The 16,795-nt window shown below is 37.1% G+C and overlaps 1 protein-coding gene across 1 annotated transcript; it reads left to right on the plus strand.

Annotated features, from left to right (window-relative positions):
• The first annotated feature begins 9,621 nt into the window (after positions 1 to 9,621).
• LOC6563649 (intraflagellar transport protein 56) lies at positions 9,622 to 14,037 on the plus strand. The gene is made up of 5 exons (XM_001990458.2): positions 9,622 to 9,630; positions 10,759 to 10,908; positions 11,383 to 12,267; positions 13,120 to 13,580; positions 13,643 to 14,037. The coding sequence occupies exons 1-5, from the start codon at positions 9,622 to 9,624 to the stop codon at positions 13,839 to 13,841; spliced, it is 1,704 nt and encodes a 567-aa protein (XP_001990494.2). The 3' UTR covers positions 13,842 to 14,037.
• Positions 14,038 to 16,795: the final 2,758 nt, after the last annotated feature.

The following is a 16,795-nucleotide window of genomic DNA, read 5'->3' on the forward strand; positions in this document are numbered from 1 at the left end:
TGCCATTTTCTGAAGTGCCATCAGCTCGAGTGTTGTATAAAGTCAAAACAAAGGTAATAAATAAGTTTTTTAGGGCGCCCCAGTGGAAACGTATTGGGGCAGTTTCTGTCTTCAAAGTGGGCGTGGCACTGCTCAGCTGTTAGGCTCATGAAGCGGCGAGACTTGATAACCTCGGGCGGTACACAAGTGTAACAAATCTCGGCTCGGAGATTATCTCTCCATGCTGTATAAAAGACCACACATGTTTACATTTACTTTGCTTTATTTACTTTAAATCGGATTTAAAATCTTTCGAGGCTTAAAATTGTATTGCAATTGAAATGCAATTTGCATTAAATAAAATTGTACAATAATATGAGTAATTATAAATATTAATGTTAATGTTAAGGTAGCAGTTAATTTAAATCTGAAAACAATTGTAATTGATTTCATATTTAAACCTTAACATGACAATTGGAAAATTACGTTCGGGTTTTTGTTGCCATTTAAAATAACAAAGCGATACAAACAGCAGCGACACGGAAACAAAACAAAGAGCTAAGAAAAACATTCTACAGCTCTTTAAATTAAATAACACTTAATTTATAACATTTAAGCTTATATTTAATTTTAAAATCGATTATTATTCTTGTAAGAGTACAGACACTCTACGAATCAATTGCAACTGTTGTAACTCTCTTTGATAAATGAGCCTTGTCTCTTGTTCCAGTCCTGTTATGGAAGGCCATGATTGTTTCGGAGCTCTGAGAGCAGCCTGAAAATACTTCAAAATGTGTTCAGGAGTCTCGACCATTTCAAACAGAGGTATATTTCACAATTTGCTGCATTGGTTATTATTCGAACTCAAACAATCATCAGTAGTTTTCAAAGCTATCATAGTAGCGTTATTATGTCTTGCTCTGTCTGGCTCCAAATAAGAATTTTCATTAATGCGCACGCTCATAACACAACCAGGTCCGAGTCGACAAAATGGCTCAGAGCTGCATAAATGTTAGCTGCATCCTTCATGGGCAGAACATTAGCAAATTCATAGCTCGGAATGCTTGCGTCTCCCATGAACCTAGTAGATCGTTAATCTATCGATTTCTGTGAACTGCATTGAATTAGCTGAATAGCAAAACAACAAGCAGCTTAAATGCATTAACAGAAGCTGTCGAAAAACATGAAGCTGAACAGCAGTCAAACTGATTTCAACTAGTCGTATTGCATTCAATTATTCATTTTGAATGTAATTTAAAATTTGAATTTGAAATTTCACACATGAAACATTTTAATTAAATTTTTGACCACACTCAAAACACACACAGCAGCGACTCACACACTCACACAGCTCCCTGGTTAGAGCCGCAAAAATTACGTATACGCAGTGATATTAAATTAAAAAAGTTGACGGCGCAAAAAGTTTGCTTCTGCTGGTTTTCGCTCAGTTAGTTTTGCCGTATTTATTTACTCTGTACAATGTGTATATATTCTATTACATTTTTTTTAGTGCTTTTTTTTATTTTTTTGCTGCAAATTGAATTTTTGAGTGTGTGTAATAAAATTTGGAAAATAGCTACCGGCCGCAAATTGACAAAAACTGTGTGATTTGTTACATCAAATTGACCAACTACAATCCATATTTAATTGCCTTACTGTATAAGCCCTATTAGCCATTCAGAGCTTAAGCAATGCTTTTTTTCATATTTTGACTTAGCTGTGCTTCAATATTGGTTGTTTATAAGGCAATTGAAAAGCGTAACAAATAAGATAAGTATATTATTTATTAGGTAAATAATGGCTTGGAGTTGGTTTTCTCATATATTAGAAAATAAGATGTCGCATTTATTATTACTAAGAAACCGTTCATTAGTCATCATAACATATCCTGCATAATAAAAATTGAAAATTCAGACTTCTATGCGTCAAATCGAAAATCAGAGATCGATAAATAACGACGAACTTAAAAGAGCTGAATTTCCAAATAAAATCAAAAAGAATATGGAACAGATTAGAGCCTAATTCCACTATCGATATTTCATACATTCTTGAATATCTACAGAATGTAAAGTTTCCTAAATGACACACATTTTGTACATTCAACATTCCTCAGAATGTTGCAAATTTTGGAAATTTACCCTGAGTACTTTGGCTTTTTTTTATGATTCATCAAATTTCGTAACAATATTATGAAAATATCAATGATGACAAGTGTTTTCGTATATTTTTGTGAATAGAAAAACAAATATCTAGAAAATCTTTTCGTACCATCTTGCTTAGATTTAGATTCATGTCTCTATTCAGCTGGAGTTATCTGGTGATATTTTTTCTTTTGCAGTTATTTAAATATATATAAACTGTCAAATATCAAGTGTAATAAAAACGTGTAGGCAGTAACTGAACAACAAAATCAGAAGAAGCACTTGAGAGATATGCAATATCAGTTATCGGACCTAGAAGAGAATTGGACGCGTTGTGTTTGACTGGCAAAAAGTAAAGAAATACACATATAATATGAAAATGCTTGGTGGCAAGCGTTAAATGCTCGCATGCAAATGCTGCAGCAAATGGAACTTTTTTGGGGGGCGTGGCCAGTGCCGCAAATGCAAATAACTGTTGCCAAACATTTTCGACGAAAAATGTGCACACTGCATACATTTCACTAGGGGGTCCTCACACTCTTTTGTGGGGGTGGGGGGGGGGAGTTGGGCAGGGGGATGGGGTACATAATAGTAGTAGTCGTTGTAGTAGCACTCGTGGCTGCTGGTGCTGCTACTGCTGCTGGTGCTGATACTCTGGATTGCTGGGGTTCAACACGCCGCTCTTGTTGCAATGCATGCAAACAAGATTTAACGATAAAATTTTAATTAGTGCATAAATGGGAGCTTGATTGTGTGGGCGTGGCACAGCATATAGCACAAGCCATCCACACACGCACACACATTTAGCTTTTATTTGTTTTCGCTGGCAGGCAACGCATATGCATCGAAGCAAAAGATTTGTTCTGTGGGCTGGGGGGGTTTTGATTGGGTAACTGCCACAACAGAGTTGTGCATGAAATTGAGCAATTTTGGTATGCGTTTGCCGAAGTGTATGTGTGTGTGTTTGTGTGTGAGAGTGAGATTGCACAATCTATGTGGCACCAGAAGCATTTATGTAAGAATCACTTGTCGATAAGTGTTGCTCGTAATTCGAGTGCTTTCCTCGAGTTGTTCAATAAGCTGAAAGGGTATTTGTATTCCATTCAATTATTATTGATAATAATTAAAACATTTATTTGTCGAATTTAATTGCGATTATTATATTGCTTAATTTACAGTGCAGGTAATTAAATCTGCAACTTTGTTAGCATTTTAATTGCACATAATTGAGTAACTGTGTACAATAAATCGAATATTCATAATTCAACTAATGCTATTATTTAATACTTTCAATTACAATGCATTAATGAATTTATATATTATTATTATTATTGTAGCATATCAAACACTGTGGCATATTGGAGGTATTGTATCCAGGGTGTCAAACCGAAACGAATTTAGATTCCAATTCCGATTCTAGTACGAAATGTATACAAATTTTAGTAGACTCCCCTTTTTTTCAAAACTTTTTTACGGTAACCGTATTCTGTATTCCGACACCGTTTCTGAATTGCATAAACAAATGCAAGAATCTCTGGCTATTAACAGGATTTATATGTCTTTTTCGTTTTCCTAGTTTAGTACAACCATTTCCGCTAAGACTATATTTCGCTTAATTAAATGGCAGACGATCGATGAGTAATCTAAGTCTAGTTTTATACACATATAGTACTTGCTTGTTAATCTATAAATTTGAAGAAAATTTTCAATTAATAGAATTGCTTTAGTCTTGTGCAATTACCTGAATAATTTATATGAACTATTTTTACGGTAGCTAAAACTCTTTTATATTCTTTGTTGCAGTTGGGAAACTACTCCAAAATTTCTATGCACATACTTTCCAGTTATTTTTATTATTTTTCCACTTTAGTGCCAAGCAGCGAAGATGCACTGAGATGCTCTCTGTACAATGTATGCATATTTGCGTTTATATTAGAAATCAGACCACACAACCAAATACACACACACACACAGACAGAAGAAACACACCTGCATACTATTTCATGCATGATTTTTCTATGGGTACTTTGGGTGTGAATCTCGTTGACTGCTTTGCACCGCTGGCTCTAGCAAAATACTCGTAGTAAAAATGGGAATAAAAAAGTACCACTGCGAGTAGATGTATGTGTGTATGTATATATATACATGTACATACAACATGCAACATACGATGGAACACAACAGCTCGACAGGCACTAACTTTATTCAATATTGTTGCATTTTTTTGCATGCCCTGTAAAAATGCCATGGATAAAATGGGTATATAGAAGTTGAGTTTAAATAGGCAAATTATAGATTCCATATGTGCATTTTCTGTTGATGATAACGGAAATCAAAATTCGCTTCCCTTGCGACATGAGCTGAAATAGACTTTGACCTGCTCAACTCTATAGAAATTAGTTTCTCCTTTAATCAGTTCCATTTGATCTTTCTGTGCATATTTAGTATTATGTAGATTTCCTGAACAATGCAAAATAATCAACGAAAGTTATTGAAAAATCGATATGCTGCATTAAACTATAGGGTGATTTTGAATCCATCACTTTCTCTCTTACTTGTTCCTTAGTCTCTGGCTTGCTTTCACCTTCAGACGCCTTGCTCGATGTCTGCTTTTATTTATTTTAATTTTCCAGCTGAATTTTTATGTTACAGCTCGACTCGATTGCTGCTCGACATGCACTTTGCATACATTTTGCTTTTACGATCTGATGCTGTGTTTAAATATTTAGTAGATAGTAAACTATGTATATCTGTCAGTTGATTGGTGTGTGTGAGCCAATGTGTTGCTGCTGAAATATTTATTAAAATAACCAAAGGTACGCAAGCATGTCGAAAAGGTTGGACAGAGTCAGTAAGTTAAGCATATTAACATATTTATCTGCTTAAAGTTACCATGATCAAAATTTATTAAAATTCGCAAATACCAATTATAAAATTAGCAAACTCGAAAGTGAAGTGCAACAACTCGACTAACAGATACCCTAAACCCAGTTGTTAAATACATACTGGCCATAGAAAATACTTTTTCGTTAACAAAATCAATAATGAGCCTATTCAAGGCACAAAAATTCCGAAATACGTTATCCGAAATATGGATAATCCGTAAAGAAACCATATAACCTTTCGCTAGTCATTTGATGAGCACAGGGTATACAAAAGCCGCACAAATCACAAACAACAACACACAGATACAACTGACACCTTTGCCATAATGCGGCCAGATTCAAGCGTTTGCGCTTGATTTGGAATTGTATTTCGAGCTCTGACTTCGGTTGTGGCTGCAAATGCCAAAATTTGTGTTCTAATTAAAAATATGTAAATGCACCGAACTCGCACAAAATACACAAATTAGGGGCTAGCCTGCAACAAACCTAGCAGCATATTTCACAAAATTACCGAAAAACATTTTACCAATAATGCAATCGCCAAATTCATTCGAGCGTCTGTCTGGCTCTCTGCCTGGGTGTGTGTGTGTGTGTGTTTGTATGTTTGATTACCAAATTTGAAAACACACGAACCTAAAAACAACTCAGTTTATTTGCCAACAACAAGTTGACTGTGCTAAATTAACGCTAATTGGAGGCCCTGTGCAATGCGAGTGAAAGTATCAAACTGATTTTATAACTTATTTCAACTCATTTCAAGGGCAATTCCGAAAAAGTATCTGTAGAATTTTGGAGGGTATTTTAATTTAGTCGTTAAATTTGTAGCGCTTTAAAAGAGACATCACAAAGTGTATATAATCTTGATCGGCATCAGTAGCCGACTCGATATAACCACATCCAGACGTTCCATTTCGGATATTTGCTGAAATCCCGCCATAGATCAATATATTATATAGCTGCCATAGAAATTATCAGTGGCGTGTTTACCAAGATATCCGAACCAAACTCACGAAATGGGTTTTTTTTTTGTTATGCTCTTCACATTTGACAAAGCAAAAAGCTTTATCATCATCAGACTACCATATCATTTAGTTATCATAAGAATAATCGGTCGGTTTTCTTAAATATGGGCGGGTTGACTCCAATTTATTCTATTTCGTTCTTTCTGTCGAGCAGTTTACTGTCCAGTTATTATGCATGCTTCGGTGGCAGGCCACATTTGAGCTTCTGTTAAAGAAAATCAGCAAAAACAACAACTACAAAAGCAACAATAAGAAACAATGGCAACAACAGTAACTTCATCATGAACAATAAATCGCCAAGATGTCCATTCTTATTTATTTTCACATTTCGAGTGTTTAGTTTTCGCTTGAGAAAATCGCCATTTGCTTCAACTTTATCTTGTAGTCGAGCAAAATCTGTGCAGCTGCAGGCAATTGGGCAAGTGGGCAAGGAACATGTGCCCCAGCCAGCCAGGTCCAGTGCAGCAACGTATCAAATTGAGGCAGGAAAGGCACTAAGTAAAGTAAAGTGAGCGAAAAAGCAAGAAAAGAACTCGGCTTTACTCTATTCTGTCATTGCCATTTCAATTTCCGTTTGAATTTCGTACTTCATTTCGCAAGTTCGCAATTTTCATGTGATTTTTTCTCTTTAGCAAAGCACACAGCACAAAAAAAAAACGAAGAGGAAAGTAAGAGTGCCCGACTAGGAGATACCTTGAAAAATGTATGTGTATATTATGCCAAGGTATATAGACACCCAATTCAAAAATGTTAAATCTTTAAAGCTATGTATTTAATAGCAATCGATTTTTATCGATATTGTGTAAGGGATGAAAGTTATCGAAAGATGGACATGGCTAGATCGATTCTTTTGTTGGTAGTGATTTTGGGGTGTCTGTTGACTAATTTTTGTATAACTTCATTATACCCATTTTTACCCATTTTTAATGGTTATAAAAGCGAGAAAGAAAAGACGTAAAGCAGAAGAAAGAAAACAAGTTTGCTCAAGTGCCAGATGAAAAGAGAAAGAGGCAAATGCAAATAAGAAAAATGGCAAAAACAAAACAGGAATAAAACAAGCGTGAACTCAACGAAGGCAAAGAAGAGATGACAATAAATTGTCACTTGGTGCCTGCTTCACGACTGGGACACTTTTCAACACCTACCAAACACAACCAACCCCGCCCAACAAACACCAGGCGAGGGTCCCTGCTCTTCATCGTTCTGTATCGGGGATTTGGTATATGGAAGCAGCTCTAAAATTGGTAAACACGAGCGCAATGATAATGATGGAAAGCCATGGCCAAGAGAGAACAGAAGAGACAATTGCACGTACTAACTCAAGCAGTCGGCAATCGGCAGTCATCTCTGCCCCTCCTACCACCCACTATCAGCCCCCTGTTGATGCTCCTGCTGTTTATTTGTTTGACAAATAACGAGCGCCATAATGAAGGAGGTGCAAATGATGTTGGCATTGTTTATTCGACTGCGAAATGTAATAGGCGAGCGGTGTCACGGGCTCCAAGACTTGCTTTTTACGGCTGATTTGACAGGAAACGGAAACGCGAAATTGCAAAAGCGCAATAAAGTGTAGCATAAACAAAGGCGCGCCCTGAATACACAACTCAAAACAGCAACAGCAACAACAGAAACAAAAAGCCGAAGCACAACACGCCATTGTGGGGCAGGCAACTAAAATGATTCAAGTACTCGTTACCGTTGCACAACACTTGAAAATAAATTTGTTTCCACAATATCCCGCATTTGTATATCAAACATTATTGTTGTTGTTGCTGCGCATCATATTATTTGGTTGTAGGCAGCAAACAGATTGTTTTCTTATTTTTATTTTATTCAAGCTTTTATATTCAATTCTCGGTGACATGTTGTGGTTGAAAAGCAAATGTAGCAGACCCTATGTCTACCAATAAGAATGACCGAATTTTAAAATTGAATAATTGTTCAAGGATGAACAGTATTTTTAGACAAGACCCTTCATGGGCAGTACAAATTGACACATGTCAGAAATAAAGTCCCTCGCTAGCAGTTATTCAAAACCTCAGCAGGGACAACACAAATATTTGATAAGAATAAATAAATAAACTGTTTAGGTAATAAAATCAGTTTGAATTTACGACTCGACTCAATTATACAAAATGGTTTTTACCTAAAATTCTGTGTACAACTTTTATTTGAAAGAATATTGTAGGTTACTTGAGATTTAAATAAGATTTCATTCGAATAACCTTCGCGGCTCAGGTAGCTTTGACTTATTCTGACCTTCCAAAGCTCAATGACCCTGTAACTAATCTTTGTTTGTATACCAGCAATAATTTTGAACACGGATGTTGGTTTCCTGGACATCAAGCGTTAATGTGATTTAACAGAAATGGTATGAAATCTCCTTATCATGGTGGCCAGTAAGGTTCGCCTCTTGAAGACTCTCCAGAGATCTCTCAATAAACGAATCTCAGTCAACGAATCAAAGCGTGAATTGTGCGGCAAGTTGCAAGTTCTGACGAGAAATCTACATATTTAAGTTATGCTCGACACTTTTCTCAACAGCTGCAATATTCTTCTCACTGCTTGCAGTAAGTGCAACAGTTGGTGGCTTCTGTTTGTAGAGACTAAGTTCAGTTGCAGTCTTATCCAGAAGTGAATATCATGTTTGAGGCTTAAAAGTTTGGGAAATCCATCTCAAATATTTATAGTAAGTTCGGATGAACTCCAAACGTTTTGGATGCATCAAATTGTTCATGATTAAAGGGGAAACTAGTCGAAATACAATCGACGAAGTACATGCTATGATGGCCGCAGTGTAAAATCAATGTTTGGACATTCCTTCATTCTATAAGCACATTTGGATAAATAATGTGTATAAATAATGTATACAAATAATTTAGATAAATAATTTATAATACGAATGTCAAATTTTGGTCATTCATTTTGGTAGATCCCTTCCTTTCTATAGTTTAAATTATAGATAAATTACATATTTGCATTTTATATGCATTGTAGCTTTTTGAATCATAATTTCAGCTCTGATTCTTATAATACCATGAATAAAATACCATGAGTATTATTCCCTTAACTCGTCACTTACTCAAGAATGACTTGACAATTTATGGCAAACGAAATTGAATTGTTTTTCACGTACAAATTGAAGTATCAGTTCACTAAAGCAGTTGTTAATTCGATTTTGCATCTGTTTGCAACAATATCGTTAGAGCTGCCACACAGGTGTCTGTCCAACTCTATCTCATCAGCATTTCTCAAAGCATTTCTGCAATGTCAGCTGAAAAAATGCATTTTGAAAGCTTTGCAAACGACAATAAGAAGGATTGGAGTGATGCATGCATTTTTCTTGAGGCTGACTGAATATATATGAGTTGGTACGCCTTATAAATAAGGAAAGTGTGTCAACAATGCATTCCATAGACATAACTATTGCCATATCCTTAGATGCCTGAACTCACCTTAAGTGGAATGCAAGTGAAATCTCCTAATGGAATTTGAAAATAAGTAAAGGACATTTTATACGCCAACTACACATCGAATTGCATACACTTTTAAATACGAAAAGTATTTATTATTATTATTAGGATGCTACTCAAAATGTCTACAGTAAAGAAAAGCATCAAATTTAAATGAATGGAAAATTTGTCGTTAATGTTTTATTAACTTATTTACTAATTAAAAGTAAGAACAGTACACTTATGTCAACTTCAAATAGTCTCAAGAATGATGCCAAATGACTATACCTATACTCAATTCTCATGGCGAAAAAGTTCAGATGCTTTGAGTAGCCTCACTTCGCGAAGCACATGCAAAAGTTAAGTACAACAATCCGCAAAAGGGTGTGCAGCGAACACATAACACATTTCACGCTTCAGCAGAAATAAATCCGAGAAACATGACCAACAAAAAGCAAATGCGGAAAACAAGTGAGAAATTTGCAATCGGTCGTAACGTACTGCGGCATACTCTGTTAACAGTTGTAAACAGGTTGCAAAACAACTTCTTGTGGGAGTGAAGCAAAAGTGGTGTGCGTGCCTGTACCTTGGAATATTCATTAGTGCACATTTTAAATTTAGTTAATCTAGCTTTAAAACTGAGGGATATTTGGCATTTTCCGATTTATTATTATTATTTATTATAAATACCAATCTTAAAAAAGGTTTTATCGATTTGCACTAATCAATGTTATCGATTTGCCAGCACTCCAATTTCGACAATTTATCTGACATATATAATTCAAGTCTGTAGCTCAGATAAGTCCCGCCTTGAAGCCAATATACTCTTCTGCCTGCGGTAACAGAGTATGAGAAACGAACTGAACAGAAAAATGCCAAGTGAAGAAGTGAAAACAAGACCAAGAATTGCGCTTAGCATTTTTGCATATGACAGTGTGCGTGTGTGTATATGTGTGTGTGTGTGTGTGGGAGGGATAAAGCAACAGTTGGCACTGGGTGCACTCAAGCATGGCAACTGCTTTATCGACGCTATGTTGGTTGCCAAGCAACCATAGCCGTAATCGTAACGGTAACCAAGCGCCTGGAGACAGACACAACAGAAATGGAAAAAAGATTAAAACAGAAGAAGAAGACGACTCAGACGAAAAACAGTTGAAAACGCAAAACGTCTGGCAAAGTTCGGAGCAAAAATGGTAAGAAATGCAGCTGAAAATAGCCAAAAATAGATAGCTAAAAAACCGGAGATAATTGAGTAACCTGAGTCTCCAACGCGGCACAGATACTTTCACGTGGCAAAACAGACTCGGCCAGTTCGCGGCATGTGGCCAGCAGCGGTGGCATGCAGCAGCAGCGCAAAACACCAGCGCCGGCAGCACTCGAGGATTTCATCATTCGACGCGACTATACGGGCGCCAGGGCCTTTCTGGAGGTAAGTAGCATTTACCCACGAAGCCCCGGGAAGACAGGGTTTTTGAATTCTTTGAAAAGATGCAGATTCAGAATGTTTTTCCCGACTTTCTGAGATGTTAACAGATGATCGATGATCCTTGGTCGTTTGGAAATCACGGCAATAATCAGGTAGTCTTAATTAATGGCTTACGACCAGATGTTCAGCATAGACTAAACATGTTCATTTCCAGTGGGAAATTGTGTTTAATTCGTTAGTATTTTTGAGTGATTTGAAATTGAATGTTGTCCACACTTCAGCATTTCTTTATGCATCCTGTTTCCCCTTTAAATCTTTGAGAAGTATATGCAGAATGGTGTCCAAGGCAACGCCTGAAGTGGTCCACAAAGTGCATAATAAGAGAAACATTGTATGTGGCTTGAGCTTGTTAACTCTTTTTATAACTCTATTTCCCTCCCTTTCCATATCTCATCCCATCTGCACCTCATCTCGCAGTACGCCAATGATGAGCAGGAGGAGGAGGAACGGAGCGAGGAGGCTGCCCAGCAGCGGGAACAGCAGCAGCGTCAAATCGATCAGTGGATTGCTTATTGCAATTTTCATTTGGGTGACTATCAGCAGGCGCTAACTCAATACCAGGCCATCAAGGATTCACAGCTGGCCGTCAATGTGGCCGTCTGCATGTTCTATCTGGGTCTCTATGAGGAGGCACAGCAGCTGATGGAGGACACGCCGAATACGCCACTCAAACAGCGTCTATTGTTCCATCTGGCCCACAAGCTGGGCGATGATCAGCAGTGGGCAGATCTGCTGGATACGCTGCTCAGCACGCCAAGTGTGGAGCAGCAATTAAGCTTGGCCTCGATGCACTATATGCGTGCCCATTACCAGGAGGCAATCGATGTGTACAAGCGCGTCCTGGTCGACAACAAGGACTATCTGGCCATCAATGTGTACTTGGCATTATGCTTCTACAAGCTGGACTACTATGACATGTCGCAGGAGGTGCTCGATGTTTATCTGGGCCAGCATGGCGATAGCACCATTGCCATCAATCTGAAGGCCTGCAATCGCTTTCGTCTGTTCAGTGGCCGCGTCGCCGAGCAGGAGATCAAAAACATCGCCGACAATGGGACATTTGGTGCAGACTTGATACGCCATAATTTGGTCGTGTTTCGCAATGGTGAAGGTGCTCTGAGGGTGCTGCCGGGCCTGATCAATATTGTGCCCGAGGCACGTCTCAATCTGGCCATCTACTATCTGAAGCAGGGCGATGTTCAGGAGGCGCACGCCCTAATGAAGCAACTGCAGCCCACATCGCCACATGAGTACATACTGAAGGGTGTGGTGCATGCGGCACTTGGACAGCAACTGGGATCGGTAGGTGCTTAGCTGTCGGTTGTATGTGGTGCTAAAAGAGTTCTAAGTCTAAGTAAGCAGTTAAAGTAAAGTCAAAAGTTGCCACCGGAACTTGCTGAGTTGCAGTACCAAGTTAAGTTGATTGTTTTGACTTGATCAGTGTCGAGAGATGTCACTGTACCCAGTCGTATACAGTTCTAAAAGTGGTACACAATTATGTACTTATATCTTGTAAACAAACCAGCAGAAATGGGTGCGAAAAGGCCCCTACTAGGAACAGGTTCGTATTGTGGCATAGGAAGGCACACAATACGGCTGCAACTGAGAAACGAATAAAAACATCTTTGACAATTGAAATGGGCAGAGGCAAGAGGTCTCAGACAAGGCTATCGAAAACGATTTAATTGAGTAACATCCATGAGGAAGAATAGTCGATAACTCACCTAAACTAACTAAATTAGATAGAATCAGAAGCAATGTGGAGCAATGCTCAAAACACATCATTGCAAAATTTGTCGCCTAAGCCAAAAGAAGACAAATAGTAAACTCGGAAAACATAGAAACTCTCAACACGAAAAAGTCGTTGAAGGATTATTGCTGATCGAAGAATCTCAAATATTGACACAATGAAAGCAAAAGGTCGCAGTGCTTGAAGTCCCCAATAATAAGATTTATTTCTTTATTTATTTGCTTCGGTTTCTTCAGTGTTTCTAGTTTGTTACTAATACGAACTTTTACCGCTCAGTTAAAGTTTAAGTTCAATATATATTTTTTTTCCAATAATGTTAAATCAAACTCCTCACGTAAAACTACAAAACTAACACACAAATATAAAAAAATGAATTCATCATTTCACAAATTACTCCCTTGCAGAAGGAGCACATCAAGACGGCGCAACAGAATCTTCATTTAGTGGGTAGCTCGGCTACCGAATGCGATACAATACCGGGCAGACAGAGTATGGCATCGGCCTTCTTTCTGTACGAGCAGTTTGAGGAGGTGCTCGTGTATATGAACTCGATACGCAGCTATTTTGTGAACGATGATGTGTTCAATTATAATTTTGCTCAGGCCAAGTGTGCTACGGGCTATTACAAGGAGGCCGAGGAGCTGCTGATCCAGATCAGCGATATGGATATTAAGAATCAGCACACCTACTGCATGATCCTGGCCAAGTGTCACATACACTGCGGTCATCCAGAGTTGGCATGGAATGTGTTCATCACCAGGGACACGAACGCGGAGGCATTTCTCCTGCTCCAGCTAATTGCGAACGAGTGCTACAAGTGTGAGGAATTTTGGGTGGCAGCCAAGGCATTCGATATGCTCGAAAAGTGAGTAAAAGATGTGACACTATTTTGATCTATGAATGTGAAACGATTTCTTCGGTCAACAGACTCGATCCCAGTCCGGAGAATTGGGAGGGCAAACGTGGCGCTTGTGCGGGCGTTCTGTATGCCATGGTGACCAAGGCACATCGTGGTCGTCCAGGAAGTGGCATCTCTGATGTGATTGGACTACTGCGTGAATCCTCAAATTCTCAAGCAGATGCCATGATCAAGACAATTCGCAAACACATCAGTAGTTTTAAGTAATATAAAAAAAGTTAAACAAGCATTTTTATGTAATATGATATAACCTGAAATATTCATAATCCAACTTCTTGCTGAAGGGATTGATTCAGCCCTTGAGCATGAAAATTGAAGATCAGAAATCTAAATATCATATAACGACAAAAATATTCGCAAGTAATTGTCTTTGTTATTGAATGGATAAAATAAAATAAATAAATAGCAGTGAATTTTAAAAACATTTGAAAAATATAAAAATAAATGTTTTGGACAACTTATATTTAGTCTTTTTTTTAAACTAAAATATGATGCACTGCAAATATCCAATTTCTTAATCGTTTTCATTAATAATGACTATAATAAATGTACAAAACAAACGAATAAACAAATTAATAATACAAGCAAGGCTCCAGCTTAAATTTCTCAAAGCGATTTATGTCGATTATGTGAATTGTTTTGCCCAAAGCATTTAACGCAAAATTTAGAGTTGCCGCATTTTGTATCACACAATTTTGATTAAGTGCGGCTGTTAATTAATTCAATAGTAATTTGTCAAAAAGTTAGTTAAAGATGGCAAAAGTTGGGCAGCAACTGCCCACTTAATAAATCTCTCATAATTATTTTGAAAAACTAATTGATAATTAATGAAATGAATTGCCATCTTCTGTTAATTTGAGTATTGTTGCTACTTCTGCTTTCAATTTGAATTCCCCAGCGAGAGGCAATTATGCCTCAAATGTAGTTAGCATCTTGCTCTCTCTCTCTCTCTCTCACACACTGTCTTTCACTCTCTGCCTTTCTCTCTCTAGTTGTCTTTCTACTTTGTGCTTATCTTTGCCTGCAGTTTGCCTTTGTTCAATTTGTTGGCCATTTGCCTGCAGCACTAAAAGGCCCAGCAGCAACTGAAAGCAGCGCATAATTAATGCGATTACCAAATGCGAAAGTGTGTCGCTAATAACAACAACAATAGCAAGGACAATGCTCGATAGGCACAAGCAACAAGGAAATGAGACACTTAAACGTGATACGCCGTCTTTCAAATACACTTTCTCAATTTGTAAAATCCACAACAACAAAATTTTTCAACACTTGCAATGATAAGTCACAGAGAAAGGAAAACATTTACGAATACAGCACAAAGTAAAATTATATCCCATGTTGTAAAACCTTTACTGTCTGTGGTCGAGAGAGCTCGACTGGGAAATTAAATTAAATACAAAATAGGATTGCTGATAGTAATTTGTTAAATATTAAAAATTCTTTTTGGTTAACTAAATCTGCCTTTATTCTCTGACATCCTTGGATGTTTATTTATTTATTTTTTTTTATATTTTTGATTGATATTTTTCTTTTCCAGTGCTACAAGCCTGAGTTTATTATTTATTTAGTATCCGATCTTAGTGAAATTTTAACAGCTTATCAATAATATGTGTGCTTAGAAGTTATAGATTTATCGCTCAATAAAATTAAATCAACTAGATTTGCAAATATGATACATTATATGATGATGCTGATCGAGATTGTATTTACTTTATGGGGTCGGACTTCCATTCTTCTGCCTGTTACATACTTTGGCACAACTTCATTATCCTTTTTTCCCATTCAGGGTATATTTATATCCACAATTGGCATATTGAGCATTGACTTAAAGAGTGCGTTACAAGCTCTGCAGCCTTGTTGTAAGACCCCCCATGGAAAAGTACGCACTTAAGGCAAACGCATGAGGTTTAGGCTCCGTGCAGAGGACCAACCAGCGGAAATGTGTCGCAGCCATTTTGTCTAATTGGCTTTGCAACAACGTCCAGATAAACCGGAAATGGCGCAGTATTCGTTGAGTATTACTTGCTGCTCAATTTGTCCTCCTTTTTTTTGGCAACACTTTTGCTAATTAGTTGAACAAATATTTAAACAGTAGTTGCATTTAACTTAAAGGCATAAGCCGTTTTTCTGCTTAGATTCATTTTGGGATTTTTTATTTTTTAGTTGTGCCCAAAAAACTTTGGCTAAGCCATAAATCAGCCAGCTCTTAAAGCTCTTAACAGAATTAAAAGCAACGTGAACTTTCTGGCACAAAAAAAAAGATTATAGTAATTAAATAAAGAAAACTCTTTTGGCACCTGCAAACCCGAACGTGAACTTTTTTTCTCAACCGTTTTACTTAATTTTACTTTTATTTTTGTTTTTTTATACGCATCGCGTATTGAAAATTCAAAGTGCTGCCTTTGTAAAAGTCTCCGGTGAAACTATTAATTTCCATGATTATCGCTTCATTCAAGATACATTGTCGTCAGCAGAATCAGATAAATATATATATATATATATATATAAGCACACACATATACATACATACACGGATATTCGCCTTGGCGAACTTGGTGAACTTGCTGCAAGTAAACAAACTTTTAAATTCCATTAAGTGCAATCAATTTTTCAACCGGTGCAAGGCAAAAGGCAGCGCTCCAAAAGCCAGTAGCAGCGCACTCTGTCGGCCATTACCGGCAACTTAATTTTTGCGCTTTTATCGTATTTTATTTTTTGTTGACCTGGCAGCATTTTTAATTAAGCAGAGCAACAATTACAATTATTTCAATTTTACATATTTATGTAAAAGAAAATTAAGACAAAAAAAAAATTAATAAGAAAATCTTCAGACTTAAGGGTACTTGGATAATAATAATTATAGGACTGATTATGTCCTGTTTATTCTTAATATAATGGTTATAAGTATATTACAGTGAAAGATGAGTTTTGGGTTTATAACGTAATTTTCGACTCTATACAATAACGACTTACTTCCCCGACGCACTGAAAAATGTAGAACTTTACATATTGGGGACTTTAACGACTTCTTATTTAGGATCTATCTCGTTCTGCTGTTCTTCTACGAATCTTCTTCTTCAATTAATGCTTATGCTGCAGTTTGATCTGTTAACCAGCGTTGCCACCCAACAGCACTGTAATACCACTGTAACTACTCG

Source organism: Drosophila grimshawi, unplaced genomic scaffold (genome assembly GCF_018153295.1).
Source record: "Drosophila grimshawi isolate 15287-2541.00 unplaced genomic scaffold, ASM1815329v1 contig_311, whole genome shotgun sequence".
NCBI classification, from domain to species: Eukaryota; Metazoa; Arthropoda; class Insecta; order Diptera; family Drosophilidae; genus Drosophila; species Drosophila grimshawi.

Excerpts from the sequence above, each read along its gene's own strand:
- LOC6563649 (XM_001990458.2), top strand. Across the intron at positions 10,909-11,382 it reads GCGCCAGGGCCTTTCTGGAG|TACGCCAATGATGAGCAGGA; the intron begins GTAAGTAGCATT and ends CTCATCTCGCAG. Across the intron at positions 13,581-13,642 it reads GCATTCGATATGCTCGAAAA|ACTCGATCCCAGTCCGGAGA; the intron begins GTGAGTAAAAGA and ends TTCGGTCAACAG.